The sequence below is a fragment of the Cryptotermes secundus genome, unplaced genomic scaffold (genome assembly GCF_002891405.2).
Source record: "Cryptotermes secundus unplaced genomic scaffold, Csec_1.0 scaffold144, whole genome shotgun sequence".
In the NCBI taxonomy this organism is placed as follows: domain Eukaryota; kingdom Metazoa; phylum Arthropoda; class Insecta; order Blattodea; family Kalotermitidae; genus Cryptotermes; species Cryptotermes secundus.
The window spans coordinates 1,739,791-1,755,675 of NW_019740655.1; the positions used below are offsets into that span (position 1 = coordinate 1,739,791).

The following is a 15,885-nucleotide window of genomic DNA, read 5'->3' on the forward strand; positions in this document are numbered from 1 at the left end:
CCTTATGGCTTTCATTTCGTATTACTATAGTCATTAAATCAAAATATATAGCAGGGTAAGAATGCTATTAGATTCCATTTCCTAACAAGAGATCTAGTGATTAGTGCAATTCTCTTATCTGGCATGATGCATATCCTAATAGCAACTCCCTTGCACTTGAATGCTAAATTTTTGCAGTTGGTGCATTGACTACTTCAAGAAATTGATAACATAACCTACAATTTAGTATCAGTCCATTTCATAATATTCGTCTCATACTTTGTTGCGTTCAGTTGTTTTAACTGTATAACTGCCCATTTCAATGGCAGCGGGACAATATGTACCTCTGAACGGCCCTGAGACACAGGACAAAGAACATACAGAGCAGTATCAACCTGAATTTTTATCACGCCCAAGGCCATTACGATTTTACGTTTCAGTAATATGAGTATGTGTGTGGTCAGTTAAACAGCCTTCTTCACCAACAGTTCCGCAGAAAAGATCAAACTCAATACTGCTGCAGAGACAGTTTCGTGTTGCTGTGAGTATTCTGTTCTTTTGGTTCTGGCACGCATTCATGTATGTTCACTGAAAAGGACTCGGGCAATCACATCCAAAACGATCCAAGACAATCGCAGATACAGGTGACTGTGCTTGATATATGTTATCAGACCAACCAAAGATTGTGCCCGTAATAGATATCGAAATTCATGAAACGAGTTCTTGTGACATTACATATTTCATTTGACTGCATGTCATTTTGTTATTGCAAAAGTAATACACAGCACAGATGTGTGATACCGTAGCATATATTATCGTTGTTTGAAATTCATCAGAAATAAGGACTACATTACACGGAAAAATCTTTCATGTCAAATATGCACTTAGTTTTATATTTTACAGCATCTACATTATATGTAAGATTTGAGGCTTTCACGGCGGTGACTATGAAGAAAGCAGTCTTCTGGGATTTGGCACCGTGTATATGTGGTGTTAACCGACGTTTCGGAGGAACGTATCGCCTCCATCTTCAGGGTAGAAGAAAAAATATAAGAATTCTGCAAGCGGAGAGACCGTGAGAACCGGTAAAAGCCGACTGTGTCTGTTTGCAGAATTCTTATATTTTTTCTTCTACCCTGAAGATGGAGACGATACGTTCCTCCGAAACGTCGGTTAACACCACATATACACGGTGCCAAATCCCAGAAGACTGCTTTCTTCATTATCTACATTATATTTCTGCGATGAGCTGTTTATGATGAAACGGATGTCAAGCTGATACTATCCGATGATTTTTAATATGCAGAACCGTATCAAATTTCTTCAAAGCCTTTTGAATTGCTTAGGATAGTGAACATGTGACTGTGAAGGTACGACTTCTCCATAACTATGATTATAAATTTACCTGTTGCTTTATGAAGATATGGTCATTTTTCTGACCCTAGAGATAGACTGAGAATGTTTGAGAACCAAGTTTATAGGAAAATATCCAAAACTATGTACAAGTAAGAAAACACCGTCAAGAAAACTACATAATGAGGAGTTTCGATATATGTACTCAACCATACGTGTATATTGTTAGGATGATCATACCATGTAGCACAAATGAGGAATGTGGAATGCACATAAAATTTTGTATGGAAGTCTGCTGATACCGCTTGGGTGATATTTTCTTTTTTATTGCTAGTGGGGTGGGACTAAGCCCCTTGTACTGCGGCCACTTCTGGCCTATTATACCAGCCCCAGATGATAGGTGAGGGTGATTGTGGAGCAATTGGTGGAATGAAGATTAGCAGGGGAAACCGAAGTACTCGGAGAACGCTCCAGAGCCACTTTGTCCACCACAAATCCCACTTGACCAGACCAGGGATCGAACCCGGGCCGCCGCGGTGGGAAGCCAGCGACTAACCGCTTGAGCTACGGCGCGGCCTTGAGTGATCTAAATATATACTGGAAGATAATATTGAAATTAATCTTACAAAAACACCTGGCTTAGGATAGGGTCTAGGAATGGGCTCGTATGAACACCGCAGTAAGCCTTCGGGTCCCGTATAAAGCGTGGAATCTTCTGACTACCAGAAAGCGATTATCAGCTATCGAAGGACATAACCCCACAGAGTGAGGTAGTCAAGCGGTAAAGTTACGCCGATCTACATGTTTCGCTCTCAGATCTTTTTACCTGTTGGAGAACATACTAACACGACGGTGTGAATTATTAAGCACATATTCAACAGCTTTTAGGCAGCTAAAGTATATAGGGTATAAATAAATATGTACGTTACAGTGCTCTGTGGTAGATAAACGGGTTCAGTCTGATCACATTTTGTTAATACACTCATGCCCGGAAACGCTTCTCTTCGGCACTGAGGGTCACAACCTTTTCCGAGAGGATACTTAAGTTTTAGTGGATGTTATCGTAGTTTTGTTTACAAAATTTGCTCAAAATGGCGGCTACTGACTTCATTGCATGTTCTGCACTGCCTGGCTATGTCATGCTGAACTCCTTGAAAGATTCCCGGCATATCCCGGATGGTTCCAGCTGCTACTGCAATTCTTGCCACAAGATCATGTTGTGTCTTCACTGGAGTCTCGTACACCAGGCTTTGCAGGTACCCCCCAGAGAAAGAAATCCAGTGGAGTCAAGTCACGGGAGCGAGGGTGCCAGGTTATTGGGCCTCCACGTCCAATTCATCTGTTGCCTAAGGTTTCATCCAAATACTTACGGACGACATTAGTGCAGTGCGCTGGGGCGCCATCATGCTGGAACCACATTTCACGACGGACTTCCAAAGGCACCACTTCCAGCAGCTTGGGTAAGGTCTCTTGAAGAAATGTTAGGTAAATATCACCAGTAAGCCACAGAGGTAAGAGGTAAGGGCGTCCTCCTTCACATTTCAGAGGCCCTAGCGCGTAAACAAAGCGTTTCCGGACGTGGGTGTATTAACAGAATATGATCACATTGAACCCATCTATCTACGACAGAGCGTCGTAACACATATTTATTTACACCTTGTAATTTGAACACCATTAAATTACATTACACTTAGTTTCGGGTCATTAGTTTTGATTTTTTTTTTAAATTCATATTAACACAGTTAAAAGATATGTCTACAAGTCTACTACAAGTCGTGACTTAGTATTTACCACAGTACTTCTTAGCGTTTACGAAAAAATACGGGGTTTCTAAGTTTCTCTAACAATTTTAATGTGACGGCTAAGAAGGTGATAATTTTAAGTTGAATTCTTACACAATTTCGTAAGTGTAAAACATAATATTGTTTTCACGTACACCTAACTCCAATGTTATTAGGCCTGGGTACAGAAGTAGGTAGTACGATACCAGCAACACGTTTAAAATTAAAATACTCCGCAAACTGCTTGATTTCTGGTGCAATGTATTACCAAAAGGTAATTAAAACTACAGAAAACCACTGTTTCCAGCAGGTTAAAATCTTTATAAACGGCACACTAAAAAGAAAAGTGTGTGATTATATTCTTATTTATACAATTTCCAAATTTGAAACACAGTGAATAATATTAAAAACGCTTAAATCTAAACGAGTATACAAATACAGGCTGCAGTATATAAGAACCTTAAAGCAGTTTTCTTAACTGAATTGTAAAAGTTATAATCAGAAATAGCATGCTTAAATATGTCAACTCCATATTCTGAAAGTTTAATGAAACTTTTGAGCGTGACAGATTTTATTTTCAACAAATAAAGCGTAGATATCGATAATATTGCGTTATTCGGGGGAAAAAAACTAAATTTTTGTTACATTAAATTGTAAATGAATTGCTTGTTCGCGTTACTGACATATCACGAAACCCGTGGTAATTGTGATGTTTCGCCATTAAATGAAAGGGAAAAGTTGTCCCTCTGCTTAACAATTAAGCACCACGCCATGAAGACGTATGAGGTACTGGATACATAGCTCCATCATTCTTGACCTCGGCGTTAAATGGAGGCGAATGATCAGCTTCACTCGCCGGGCTGTTCATCCCGTAAAAAGAACCCCCGGTACCAACTATAGAGGAGGTTGGTTAGTGCCCAGGGCCGGTCTGGAGGCTGTGGAGTAGAGAAAAACCTCTTACCCCTTCTGGAAATCGAACCACGGCCATAGCCTATTACTATACTAACTCCATTATCAGACACAATGCAAGCTACACTACTCGTACGACAAAGAGTTTTATTTTTGAGCGGTGAACGTTGTTCAAGTGATCAGCAAACCTTTTCTGTTGTTTCGGCCATGCTTATGTGTGCTCTATTTAACGATACGATCGGTATATTCGATTACATGGCGGCGAATGATTGAATAATTAATGAATAGTGGACTGAAAAGGACGTGGAAGAAGAGGACATGGCCTAATTTTAGATATTTTACAGGATTAATCTGGAGGGAGTGCGCAAAAATACGGAAACCTCACCTGATCTCTGGGCAAATATTTGAGCCCGGAACCCTCGAAACACGAAGGGGATATGCTACCCACTCTACCACGACGATAAATCTCTTCTGTTATCGAATCTGACGGTTTTATTACCGTGAACACAAATTGTCCATCACTGAGTTTCGATCAGTGGGCTCACTCAGAAGATAGAACTAAAAGATCTTTAGTATTTTTCATTTTTCATTCGAAGGGAATATACAGACATAAGGTACGACAGCATGTTCACACATCATTTTCAGTTCTTCTCATCTTATTCAACGTCAAATAACCTCACATTTAATACAGAAGTGATAAATAATATATGAAACTATGTCTATTATTTTTCTGGGGAACCTAAAGGAAATTATATTAAACTCCTCTCGAACACTTGGACCGACGGGTCAGATCTATCTCGGGGAACTGACACATGTTTGCGTTCTCCTGACAGACCCTAAGCAGATGCCATGTAATGGGTACTGGGTGCTAGAGGGACGGCAGAAAAGTTGCTTTCTAGCTGGTTGGATGCTGCCTGTCACAGTTGCAGCATTTTCATAGCTCTTTGCAGCTGTTATTTCTCCAAACATCCGTAACGACAGAAGCGCTGAGGTCTTACATACTGCTTGAGATGATAGTTATTGTATTATTTTTGTCAATACAACACTATTTCCACAGAGATATTGGGTTTATCCATCGTCCTGGTTTTTAAGATAACTAAGAAAAACACGACGTTTCGGAAACTGGATCTGTTTCCGTCCTCAAGTGAGGGAAAACACCTATTCTGTTGGGTCTCTTAGAAAGGCGTTTTCCCTCACCTGAGGACGGAAACAGATCCAGTTTCCGAAACGTCGTGTTTTTCTTAGTTATCTTAAAAACCAGGACGATGGATAAAGTCCGAAAACCCAATATCTCTGTGTGTTATACACCATCGTCAGAATCCTTTAGTAACTACAACACTATTTCCAGCAGATGAAATTGCTGGGTAGGTGGGTGTGGAAATAAAAGCACTAAAGAGGTAAATGAAAGGAAGAAAGCGCGAAGATAATGTAATCAATCCTTTCCCTAGGGAAATCAAACTTGCGTATGCACTAGAATATATGAGTTAATAACGGTTAATCCCGAGTCTTAACAAGGCTGTACATTGCTAATGTGACTCCGTCTGTTTCGACGTGTCAGGTAGGATTCTTTAATTTTCAATGAGAATTGCATTCCCTCCCGGCGATTGCCCCGGCTCGTCTATCACGGTGGCAGCCTAAATTACAATGAGTGTTGCTGCTCACAGTTCAATGTATCATGAGACACGCAAGGCGGTTTAATTGTAAATAAACCCGTAACTTTCGTGGGAATAAAAGCCGCCAGTTCTATGATTTATTTATTCATTTGTGTATTGTTTCCTTCTATATTCCTACTATAAGAAAAGAAACTAAAGATTAAAATAAAAAAAGGTAAAGTTGTCCCTGTGCTTAACTAATTAAGCACTACGCCATGAAGCCGTATGGGGGGTGCGAATGTATAGACCCAAATTTTCTTGACCTCGACACTAGTTGGAGGTGAGTGGTCAGCTTCACGCCCCGGCCGCTTTACCCGGTCCAGACGACGTGGAGAAGAGAAAATTCTTGACTCTACCGGGACTCTAACTCTGAGCCCCCTAGTCGTACAGCTTGTAGCCAATCGCTATACCGATTTATAGCTTCATATAAAACTATTGGTATAATTTTACTCGCTGATAGTTCCCATACTTCACTTGTGAACATATTCTCATACAGCAAGCATTATTGCAAGTCTAGATGACAGTACAAAGTCAAACGAGGTTATAAAGACAAACATTAATAGTGTTTTAATTACTTACTTACTTACTCATGGAGCTAAGCCCTTCTTGAGGAGCCGCAAATTCTGCAGCTACTCAAGAATTTCCCAGCATTTTATGCAACCCGAAGATTCATCACCGTGTTCACAAGAGCCCTCCACTGGTCCCTATCCTGAGCCAGATCTATCCAATCCATACCATCCCATCATATCTCTCTAAGATCCATTATAATGTTGTCCACCCACCTATGCCTTGGTCTTCCTTGTGGTCTCTTTCCTTCTGGCTTTCCCACAAATATCCTATACGCATTCCTCGTCTTCCCCATTCGTGCTACATGACCTGCCCATCTCATCCTCTTTGACTTTATCATTCTAATTGTACTTGGAGAAGAGTACAAGTTATAAAGCTCCTCATCATGCAGTTTTCTCCAACCCCTTGTCACTTCATCTCTCTTCGGTCCAAATATTCTCCTCAACACCCTGTTCTCAAACACCCTCAGTCTATCTTCTTCCCTTACGTAATGTCAGAGACCAAGTTTACTAACCATACAGAACCACAGGCAAAATTATACAGAAGTTTTGTATATTCTAATTTTTATGTTTTTAGACAGTGGACGAGAAGACAAAAGGTTCTTGACTGAATGGTAACAAGCATTACCCGAGTTCACTCTCCTCTTAATTTCCTCCAGAATCAGGTTTTGATTTGTTATCGTCATTCCCAAATATCTGAACTGTGCCACATTTTCAAAACATCTATTTTCTATTGATATGTCATGATTTCGCCCTCCATTTTGGTGATGAAACAGCAACATATCCTTAATTTCTCTGTGTTTACTTCTAGACCAACTTCCTTACTGGTGTCAATTAAAGTTTGTGTGTTTTTCTTTATGGTATCTACATTATCACCCAGTAGATTCACATCATCGGTGTAGACCAACAGCTGATGTGTCCCGTTTAGTTTGAGTCCCACCTGGCTTCCCTGGACCTTCCGAATTGCATATTCTAAGGCAAAGTTGAAAAGGAGTGGCGATAAAGCATCTCCTTGTTTTAGACCATTCTGGATAGGAAATTTATCAGACAAATGTTTACCTACACGGACTTTAATATATGTTTCGTTTAAACACATTTTAATCAACCTAACTAGTTTCATGGGTATCCAAAACTCTATCAGAATATTGTACAATAACAGTGTTGTAATAAAAAAGAAAAATATGAATTACTTAAATTTATTTTGCAATGGCACATGGAATGTTTTATGAGAAATATTTTGGTTAATATTGTAATGTGTTTTTGCCACTGAAGACGCCGTTCGGATTGTTAATTGGTTTATTTAACAATCTACAAGTCTTGGCTACAATTCATTATAACAATGTTACGGGTTTCCACACTTTACAAACCCTACACACAAATCTGTCCACTCTGTCCTCAGCAGTCTACACGTATTCACAGTAAGATATGGGAGCCATAAAAGTGTCACTAAATTCCACACTCCCAATACCTTCTCTTGTGAGCCAAGCATCTGCTTCTCACACTATCACTTCTAATCACACGTTCCGATATTCTTCTTTCCGCTACAACTGAACTCGGCGACGGTTCCAATTCAACTGTCTGCACATTTCAACTGTCACTCCTGATCACACACTACTGACTGACTGCTGACTCCAACTAACTGTTGAATAGTGTTCGCTGCTCCTTATTTAGCCGCGTTACAGACAACACAGAAAACAGTTACGTAATAAGCACCACTGTTACGTAACGTCGTGTTTACCGACTGCCTAGGAACAGTCGTTGGAAGTTGTTTACTGCCGCATAGCAACCGCGGCGTCCCGTGTTACGTCACCGCGGGAGGGGCCGGGGTGTTACCTCACCGCTGACGGAGGTGGGGGTGTCCGGCATAGCGCAAATACGTCACAATATGTTGGATATGACGGTTTCGGAGCAGTGACTATCAAGTGTATTGCTGCCTGGGAGGTAATGCTGTGTACTGTGGTAGATCACTAGGATTCTATAAAACAGGCACGTCCAACTTCAAACAGGTTGTGATCGACTTTTTAATGTCAAAACTGCCAGTGATCTACCACCCCCTCCTATCGTCGTACCCCACTTTAAGCAAAAATATTGGTAAAAATAATACGACACGATTCTTGTTGTAAAAGCAATATACGTACATTGAAAGTACAGACTTACCTTGTTCCTTAAGAACAGAAAAATAGGAATGACTGATACGCATTTTCCCTTCAAAATCTGAATATAATCATATTATATTACAAGTGAATTTACATGCTTTTCACGTATAATATCCTTATAGGCCTATGAGATCGCCCAAAAATCGTCCCGCGATCGCGATGGACATGCCTGCTCTAAAACATCACTGGACTTCTACTGGACTAGACGGTGTGTTATAAATAGATGAGTCAGTGCTCTCATTACTTGAATTTCATTTCCTGCACTTTTCCTCCTGAAACTATGTATAATTAAATGCAACATAAAACTCTTTTTTATTTTTATAACTGCTGCCTGACTGCTCAACTTTATTGACAGTATCCTATTGAATTCATGACTTAAAATGTATAATAAAATACTATAACATTATCTGACCATTAGTGTTCTGCTTTCTATGCTTCTATTACACTACAATATAAATTTTGAGACTAAATATCATAAAATGGTTAATACATGTATGAATTCATTTTCTCTTTTATGCTTGCTTCTTTCCTGCTTCATTCTGAATCCACTGAAATTGAAATTGATTTCATCGTGAATTTAAAATAACTACAAATATATAAGAGAAATACTATAAAAATTTCCTCTTCATATTATCTTACTCCTACACTCCCATCAAGGAAAAGTGTGAAGCTTTCATATATAATAATGCTAAGTTGTAAAATATTACTTACATGTTGCACATTTTTACTTGCAGCTGGTCTTATAAACAATGGAGTCATCACTTACCACACCTCCTCAAGATAGTCACACAATTGTAGCATCTCATCATTACATAAATTTGTTTCAGTCATCACTTAGCCAGTTCTTATCATCGGATCCCCGTCTGCAGCTTATAGTGTTACAGATTATACAGCTGATTCAGGATCATCAAAGTCTGGTGCAATCAACTCCAAATTTTAGCACCAATGAGGAAAGAAATACAAATAACTTTACTCAAAATTCTGATACCACTAAACTCCTAGGCCTAAATTCATTACAGGAGGAAATTTATTATTCTACAGAGAAAGGAACAGAAGAGGGATCACCAAAGCTGCAGAGTACACAGTTAAATTTTCTGAGAAACAGATACATACCATATGAAACTTCGATATACGATCAAACAAATTTTTCTGATGAAAATTTGGAGGGAAGGAAACATGAACTTCAACAAAAAGAAATCCTTGAAAATGACAATATGTTATACTACAAATTAGAAGCATTAATGGAACACCAGAAAATTCTCATCAATCAAATGAGGCTGAATGTGATGAACCTTCAGGAACACAAAGAAAAACTTGAAAAATATTTTGGGAGAAAGATGCAACGAGAAATACAATTGATAAATGAGGTAAAGAATCAAAAGGAAACAATTAACAGATTGAAATCACAAATTCAGACATGCAAAGATGTATCTTCCTCTATGATTCTAGAACTAAAGAACAGAACAAAAGAGATAAACAAGATGAAATCCAGATTGAAGAGTATGGTATTAGATAAATTATCCCATAATTTTACAAATGTTTCAAATGGATGCTTGTTAGAGATGAAAAACAAAGAAAATGAAATACACAAACTGAAAGCCAAATTGGAGAATAAAGGACAGATGGATAACACTGCCTCTATTTTAATCTCCAATTTGTCTGAATTCAGCAATAATTCAAGTATACGACAGACTCTCAAAAACTTGTTGGAAAGAAAGAATACTTTGGAAACTCAACTGACATATTGTTACACTTCCTGTTCTGCCATATTATTACAACTAAAAAATAAGTCAAATGAGGTACATGAACTGACATCACAACTGGAGCATAGGGATATTTGTGAAAAACAATTAAAAAATTGTTCCATTTATTTATCACATCTGTCCTCTGAAGTGAACAAAACAGCAAAGAATTTGGAAGAACAAAAGTCCACATTAAAAGACACTGAAACAAAACTGCAGATGTGTGCAGATCACTCATTCTCCACGCCTTTACAGTTATATACGAATACAAGTGAGATACAATTCCTCATTTCTGTAATGAGAGAAAGAGATAATTTGAAAGCTTTGTTACGAAACTGTTCTCATGAGAAAGTACAGCAACTGTCAAAATTAAGAAACAAGTCAAATGAGGTACAAGAACTTACAGCCAGATTAAGAGATGCAGATAATTTGGAAGCAAAATTAGAAAACTGTATGAATAATTCATTATTTCTCTTCTCTGAATTAAAAAATAAAACAGGGAAATCAGATGAACAGAATTCCAAATTGCTGGATAAAGCAAAACAATCACAAAACTGTTCATGTAAGGTTTCTTCCATTCTGTCAACATTAAACAACAAAACAAGTGAAATAACATTTTTAATTTCTGTTTTGAGAGACAGGGATGTCTTACAAGCCCAGTTACAAAAATGTTCTACTGAAAAAATGGAACAAATATTGGAAATAAGAAATAGCTCAAATAAGATAAAAGACTTAACAACCAAATTAAGGAATCATGATCTTTTGGGAATAAATGTCCAAAACTGCTCTAATTATTTGTCAGTTCTTGATTCTGAATTACAAACATGTTCACACAACTTATCTTCTGCCTTGTTGAACCTTATTAATAAAACAAGGGAAATTCAAAGACTCACTAAGACTAAGGGCAGCTTAGAAGCCCAGGTACAAAATTGTTACCACACATTATATACCACAAAAAATTACAACACACATATGGTAAACAATTTAATAACTGCATCGAAAAAGGTACAGAGCTGTGAAGTACAGTTACAAAACTGCACCAATAATTCATTGGTACTTCAGCTGGAACTGGAAAACAGAACTAGAGAAATACAATATCTCAAACTGGAGAATACGGATAATTATGAAAATCGTTTACAAACCTGCACCAACTTTTCTCAGTCTATCTATCTTGAACTTAAAAACAAAACAAAACAGGTTGAAAATCTGACTTCAGATGTAATAAATATGAGTAAATTAGGAGTCCAACTGAAAACATGTTTAGATAATTCTTCTATGTTAATGAAGGAACTGAATAATAAATCAAGCAAAATACATGACTTGACTCGAAAATTACTAAAAGATAATGAGTTAGAAGGCAAAATTAATGATTGCACAGAACTTTCAACAAACTTAGCACTGGAACTCAGGAATAAAACAAGCTACATTCAGAACCTTACTTCAAAATTAATTACTGAAAGTAACAATAAACAAAACTGCTCTACTATCCCTCCTGCTCTACTCACTGAATTGAGAAATAAGACAATTCAAGTACAAAATCTTACCTCAGAGTTGGAGAATAATACTCTGATACAGAACCTGCAACAGAAGATGAAGAAAGCAGAACAGAAACTGGTTAGTATGTACATTTACGTGTAATTTGCAGAACACAATGATTTGACAGCAGTAACAGATCAAAATCTGTAGTCTCAAGTTTGTATATAAATTATTTTGTACATGCATGTACATATATATATATTAACTGTGGGAAGACATGCATGTATGTATATATATACTTTCTTTGCAAAGAAAATTTTCAGAAACACATAATTCAGTACAGGAGTGATATATACATTATAGCCTAACTTCATGGAGCAGAATCCTTCTTGAAAATCTGTCACTCAGCCACTCATGGAATTTCCGGTCTTTTATAGAATCTGAAGGTTCATTACCACGTTCACAAGAGTTCACAGATTATATGTTACAAATACTATATAATGTGAAGTAACTATCCATATACATGTGTGCCTCCATGCAGGTCAACCTCTACCTAAAGAAATAGCCTCTGATCTCCTCTTCTCACACGTACCCTGAAAATAAACAGTATGTTTCTTCAAAACACCAGAAACTTTTTTGACTACTACATAGCACTTTATTCCTGGCTGTTAGTTTTAAGGGCGATTCCACAGGGTTTTCTCTACAATTCTCTACATTTGTATTCCAGAGGAACAAAAATGAATAAAGACAAAAAAAAAACACATGATTTCTGGCTGCATAATTATAAATCACTGTTTTATCACAGAAACCTTTTTCATAAACAATGTTTCTTTTAAATTTTCAAAGTCTCACACTGTTGCCAAGTGGATAATAGAGGATGTAAATGATAAGCAGGATATAATAAAATCAAAAACACAGTAATTTGTAGATTTGAATAACACATTAATCCAGAATATTTCTTAAAAATTATTACAACCATCCTTGCCGGGTACACTTTTCATATGCCGACCTAACTGAACTGGACCATCTCAATCTTATATAACCTCAACAATCTTTTCTAGGAAGCTGAACAGAATGACCTACTGCAACTCCTGACATTTCTGCAAAGCCATAGTAATGACATCTGTAGACTGCAGTCTCTGCCAGAGGCAGTTATATATGGTAAACCTGTATTGGTAAAGGCTTGGCTGGAAGCAGGAGTAGATCCAAACAGAGTGGACAACCAGGGATACACGGCTTTGCAAAGAGCTGCCATGGCAGGAAATCTTCAACTTGTGAGGTTGTTAGTGCAGTATGGAGCAAATCTGACTGAGTTATCTAGAAACCAATTTGGTGATCTGCCAATTCACTTAGCAGCAGCATTTGGTCATGCAAACATAGTTCACTGGATGCTGGATAATGGAGTTCCTGTGAACATTAGAAACAGAATTGGAGCAACACCATTACATTCAGCTGCACACAATAACAGATTGGAAGTTGCTCATTTACTTTTGGATGGAGGAGCTGCAGTCAATGCCAAGGTTATTAACGGTGACAATAGGACTTCACTTCATGAAGCAGCAGCACAGGGGTCTGTAGATTTGGTAAAATTACTATTAGACCGGGGTGCAGATATAAATGCCATCACAAGTGATCAGAACCAGACACCACTGCACTGGGCTGAGAAAGTTGGAAACATAAGAACAGCAGATCTTCTCATACAAAGTGGAGCAGACATTACTGCCCGTGATAAGAATGGAACAACACCTTTAGAACTGGCACAAAATTACATAAATGGCATACCATATCCATGGCATTAGGCACATTTCCTGTGTGACAGACTGTGCAGTTATAACAGAAAGAACAGACTTTGGATGAAAGTTTCTGAAATTCTGTAATGCATTTATCACAATTTTATACATGTATAGGTTTCAACTCCCCCATTCTATATGATTATTTTCCAACTACAATGTATTTAATTAAATCACTCATTATGAATTAGTATAATTTTGGGTCATAGTTTATGTTAATTTGGGATTTTTCATTTTCTTGTAAAACGTTTCATTAATAAAGTGTATTTGTATAAAAATTAAGATCTCTGTAATATTCTGTATTGTAAATGACAAAATGATGATGTCAGTGATGTTCGTAGTCCATTTACTCTCTGAGCCAGGATATATCTTGTGCCGGCAACCTTACGGAAGAAACGTCCTGTGTTAGTATTTCTGAATTTTCTAGCAGCATAAGAATACCACAAGGGTGTAGACAACAGACTCTAGTAATTTCTAAAGGTAATATAAAACTCTACACCAAAACTGATGATGCATCTTTTTACCCACAGTAGATTAATATGTCAGCGGTTGAAAAATTATGCTAAGTTATACCCCCTGACATTAAATATTAATTTGTCACTTCAAGGCCTTTGAAATAAATTCATTATTATTATTAATGCATATCCTTAACTACTCAATAATGACAAAAATAAGGTGCATTTCAACAGTGTTACTGGGGCAGTATATACAAATTGTTGGGAGAGCAAATAAAATATCAAAACTTTTATCCCAATACTTATTTTAAAAGCACATTCATTACATAATCATTTAAATTATTTTCCTTTATATAGCCACCATACAGATGGCATGAAACCTGCTGAAAGAAAAAAGAGGTATGCTTTTTTAAATTAGTACTAAATATACTGGCCAGGTATATCAATGATTTCTTCTGTGGGACACATTATCACACATTTTCTGCAACGCACACTCTTCACATTACTTTTCACCATCACACGCGCTAAGCAATCAAATTGCTCCAAACGTTCGCATTTATACCGCGCTCGCTGCTAGCCCGCATCTACATCATTACGCGCGCTAGCCAATCAATACTTCCTCCTCAATTTCGAGTTTCGCTCCGCCCACCGAGCAGTGTATAAAAAGGAGCAGCCTCGAACCGGCAAAGTCAGTTTACTTCAGTCTATGATCAAGCCACACCAAGCAACATCAGCCACCAGGCTTTGTCGCCAGCGCTCGGTCTTCGGAGGCATCGGCAGGCTGCGCCAGGCATGACTGCCTCGGCACTCCAGCTCTCTCACACCCAACTCACTGGGGCACCTCGCCTGGACTTTCCGGTGGTCGTGTCCCTGTCCGACCCACTGGGCATCTGGTGTAGCCACTGCCTCATCACTCCTACGACCGCGCTCAACGACTAGCCTTTCACCAGCAGCCTACGACCGTGCTGCGTTCGCCACGCAACTCCAACCCACCTGCTGCACGGCGACCAAGCAACCTCCGGCAATGGCCGCACTGCGGCCAGTCCACTCACCGCAACTAACCTCTCTCCCTACAGGCGCACGCCGTGCTACCTCACCGATCAAGCATCTCATCAACTACGGTCCTTTTCAGGACCAACAAACTGTTCTGAAGAAGTGGGTTGTCATCGGAGTAATGACAAAACTACATAAGACCCCACACTTCAATTGCTATCACATTTACTAGAATGTACAAAAGTGGAAAATTAAGAAACCTGAAGTATATGTCTTTTTTAAAATAAAGAGATGACTAATGAAACAGATGCTGAAAATGATGTCCATGTGTGACATAATTTGCTATTACTGATAAAGTTTTTTTTATCGAATTCATAATGAAAAGTAACAAAAACACACCAGTCATGTCTGTCCTCACATAAATTGCAAATTGGTAAACAGACTTTCATGAAATTTGATACCTGGTAGTTTAATACAGTTTGTCAGCACATTTCAGTTCTGGTTAAACTGGAGAATAATGGACATTTTGCATGAAGATCTATGACAAATGAAATGATGAATAAACTGATAGGAAGCACATGCCTACTAATAAAAATAGCAAACAGCACTAATTGATTTACCTACCACACTAATATCAGTGCATGACAAAACTTCAGATCCCTACTGCAGACATGCTGATTGACCAAATCACTAATTATTTATCAATGCAAAAGAGTTTCAAACGAATGTAAAGAAATATGACATATATACTTCATACCCAATTAAAAACTGAAACATACATTACATGATAAAATACATTATTTATCATGAGTCATACAGTTTCTACACAGCTGCTTAGTTACAGCATGCCCCCAGTATGCAACTTCTCCAGGAGATTCTCAAATTACCATTTTATAACAAATCAGTTAACTGCAATTTCTATGCAGTTATTAAAGGAATAAGCAGGTAGGATAATTAAATATAATGCAGGATAATGATGTCTATTTATATTAAATGCTTATGATAAATACATGGACACAGAGGATGTATTGTC

The 15,885-nt window shown here is 37.9% G+C and overlaps 1 protein-coding gene across 5 annotated transcripts; it reads left to right on the top strand.

Annotated features, from left to right (window-relative positions):
* Positions 1–408: 408 nt before the first annotated feature.
* LOC111872372 (coiled-coil domain-containing protein 18) lies at positions 409–14,433 on the top strand. 5 transcript variants are annotated; one of them, XM_033754658.1, is made up of 5 exons: positions 409–520; positions 7,990–8,181; positions 8,519–8,604; positions 9,131–11,752; positions 12,676–14,433. In XM_033754658.1, the coding sequence occupies exons 4-5, from the start codon at positions 9,146–9,148 to the stop codon at positions 13,411–13,413; spliced, it is 3,345 nt and encodes a 1,114-aa protein (XP_033610549.1). In that variant the 5' UTR covers positions 409–520; positions 7,990–8,181; positions 8,519–8,604; positions 9,131–9,145; the 3' UTR covers positions 13,414–14,433. The 5 variants fall into 5 exon arrangements, with proteins under 5 accessions (XP_033610549.1, XP_023721948.1, XP_023721947.1 ...); XM_023866180.2 differs by lacking the exon at positions 7,990–8,181; XM_033754659.1 differs by lacking the exon at positions 409–520 and having other exon boundaries at positions 7,962–8,181.
* Positions 14,434–15,885: the final 1,452 nt, after the last annotated feature.

Excerpts from the sequence above, each read along its gene's own strand:
- LOC111872372 (XM_033754658.1), top strand. The coding sequence starts at position 9,146 with ATGGAGTCATCACTTACCACACCTCCTCAAGATAGTCACACAATTGTA. Across the intron at positions 11,753-12,675 it reads AGAAAGCAGAACAGAAACTG|GAAGCTGAACAGAATGACCT; the intron begins GTTAGTATGTAC and ends AATCTTTTCTAG.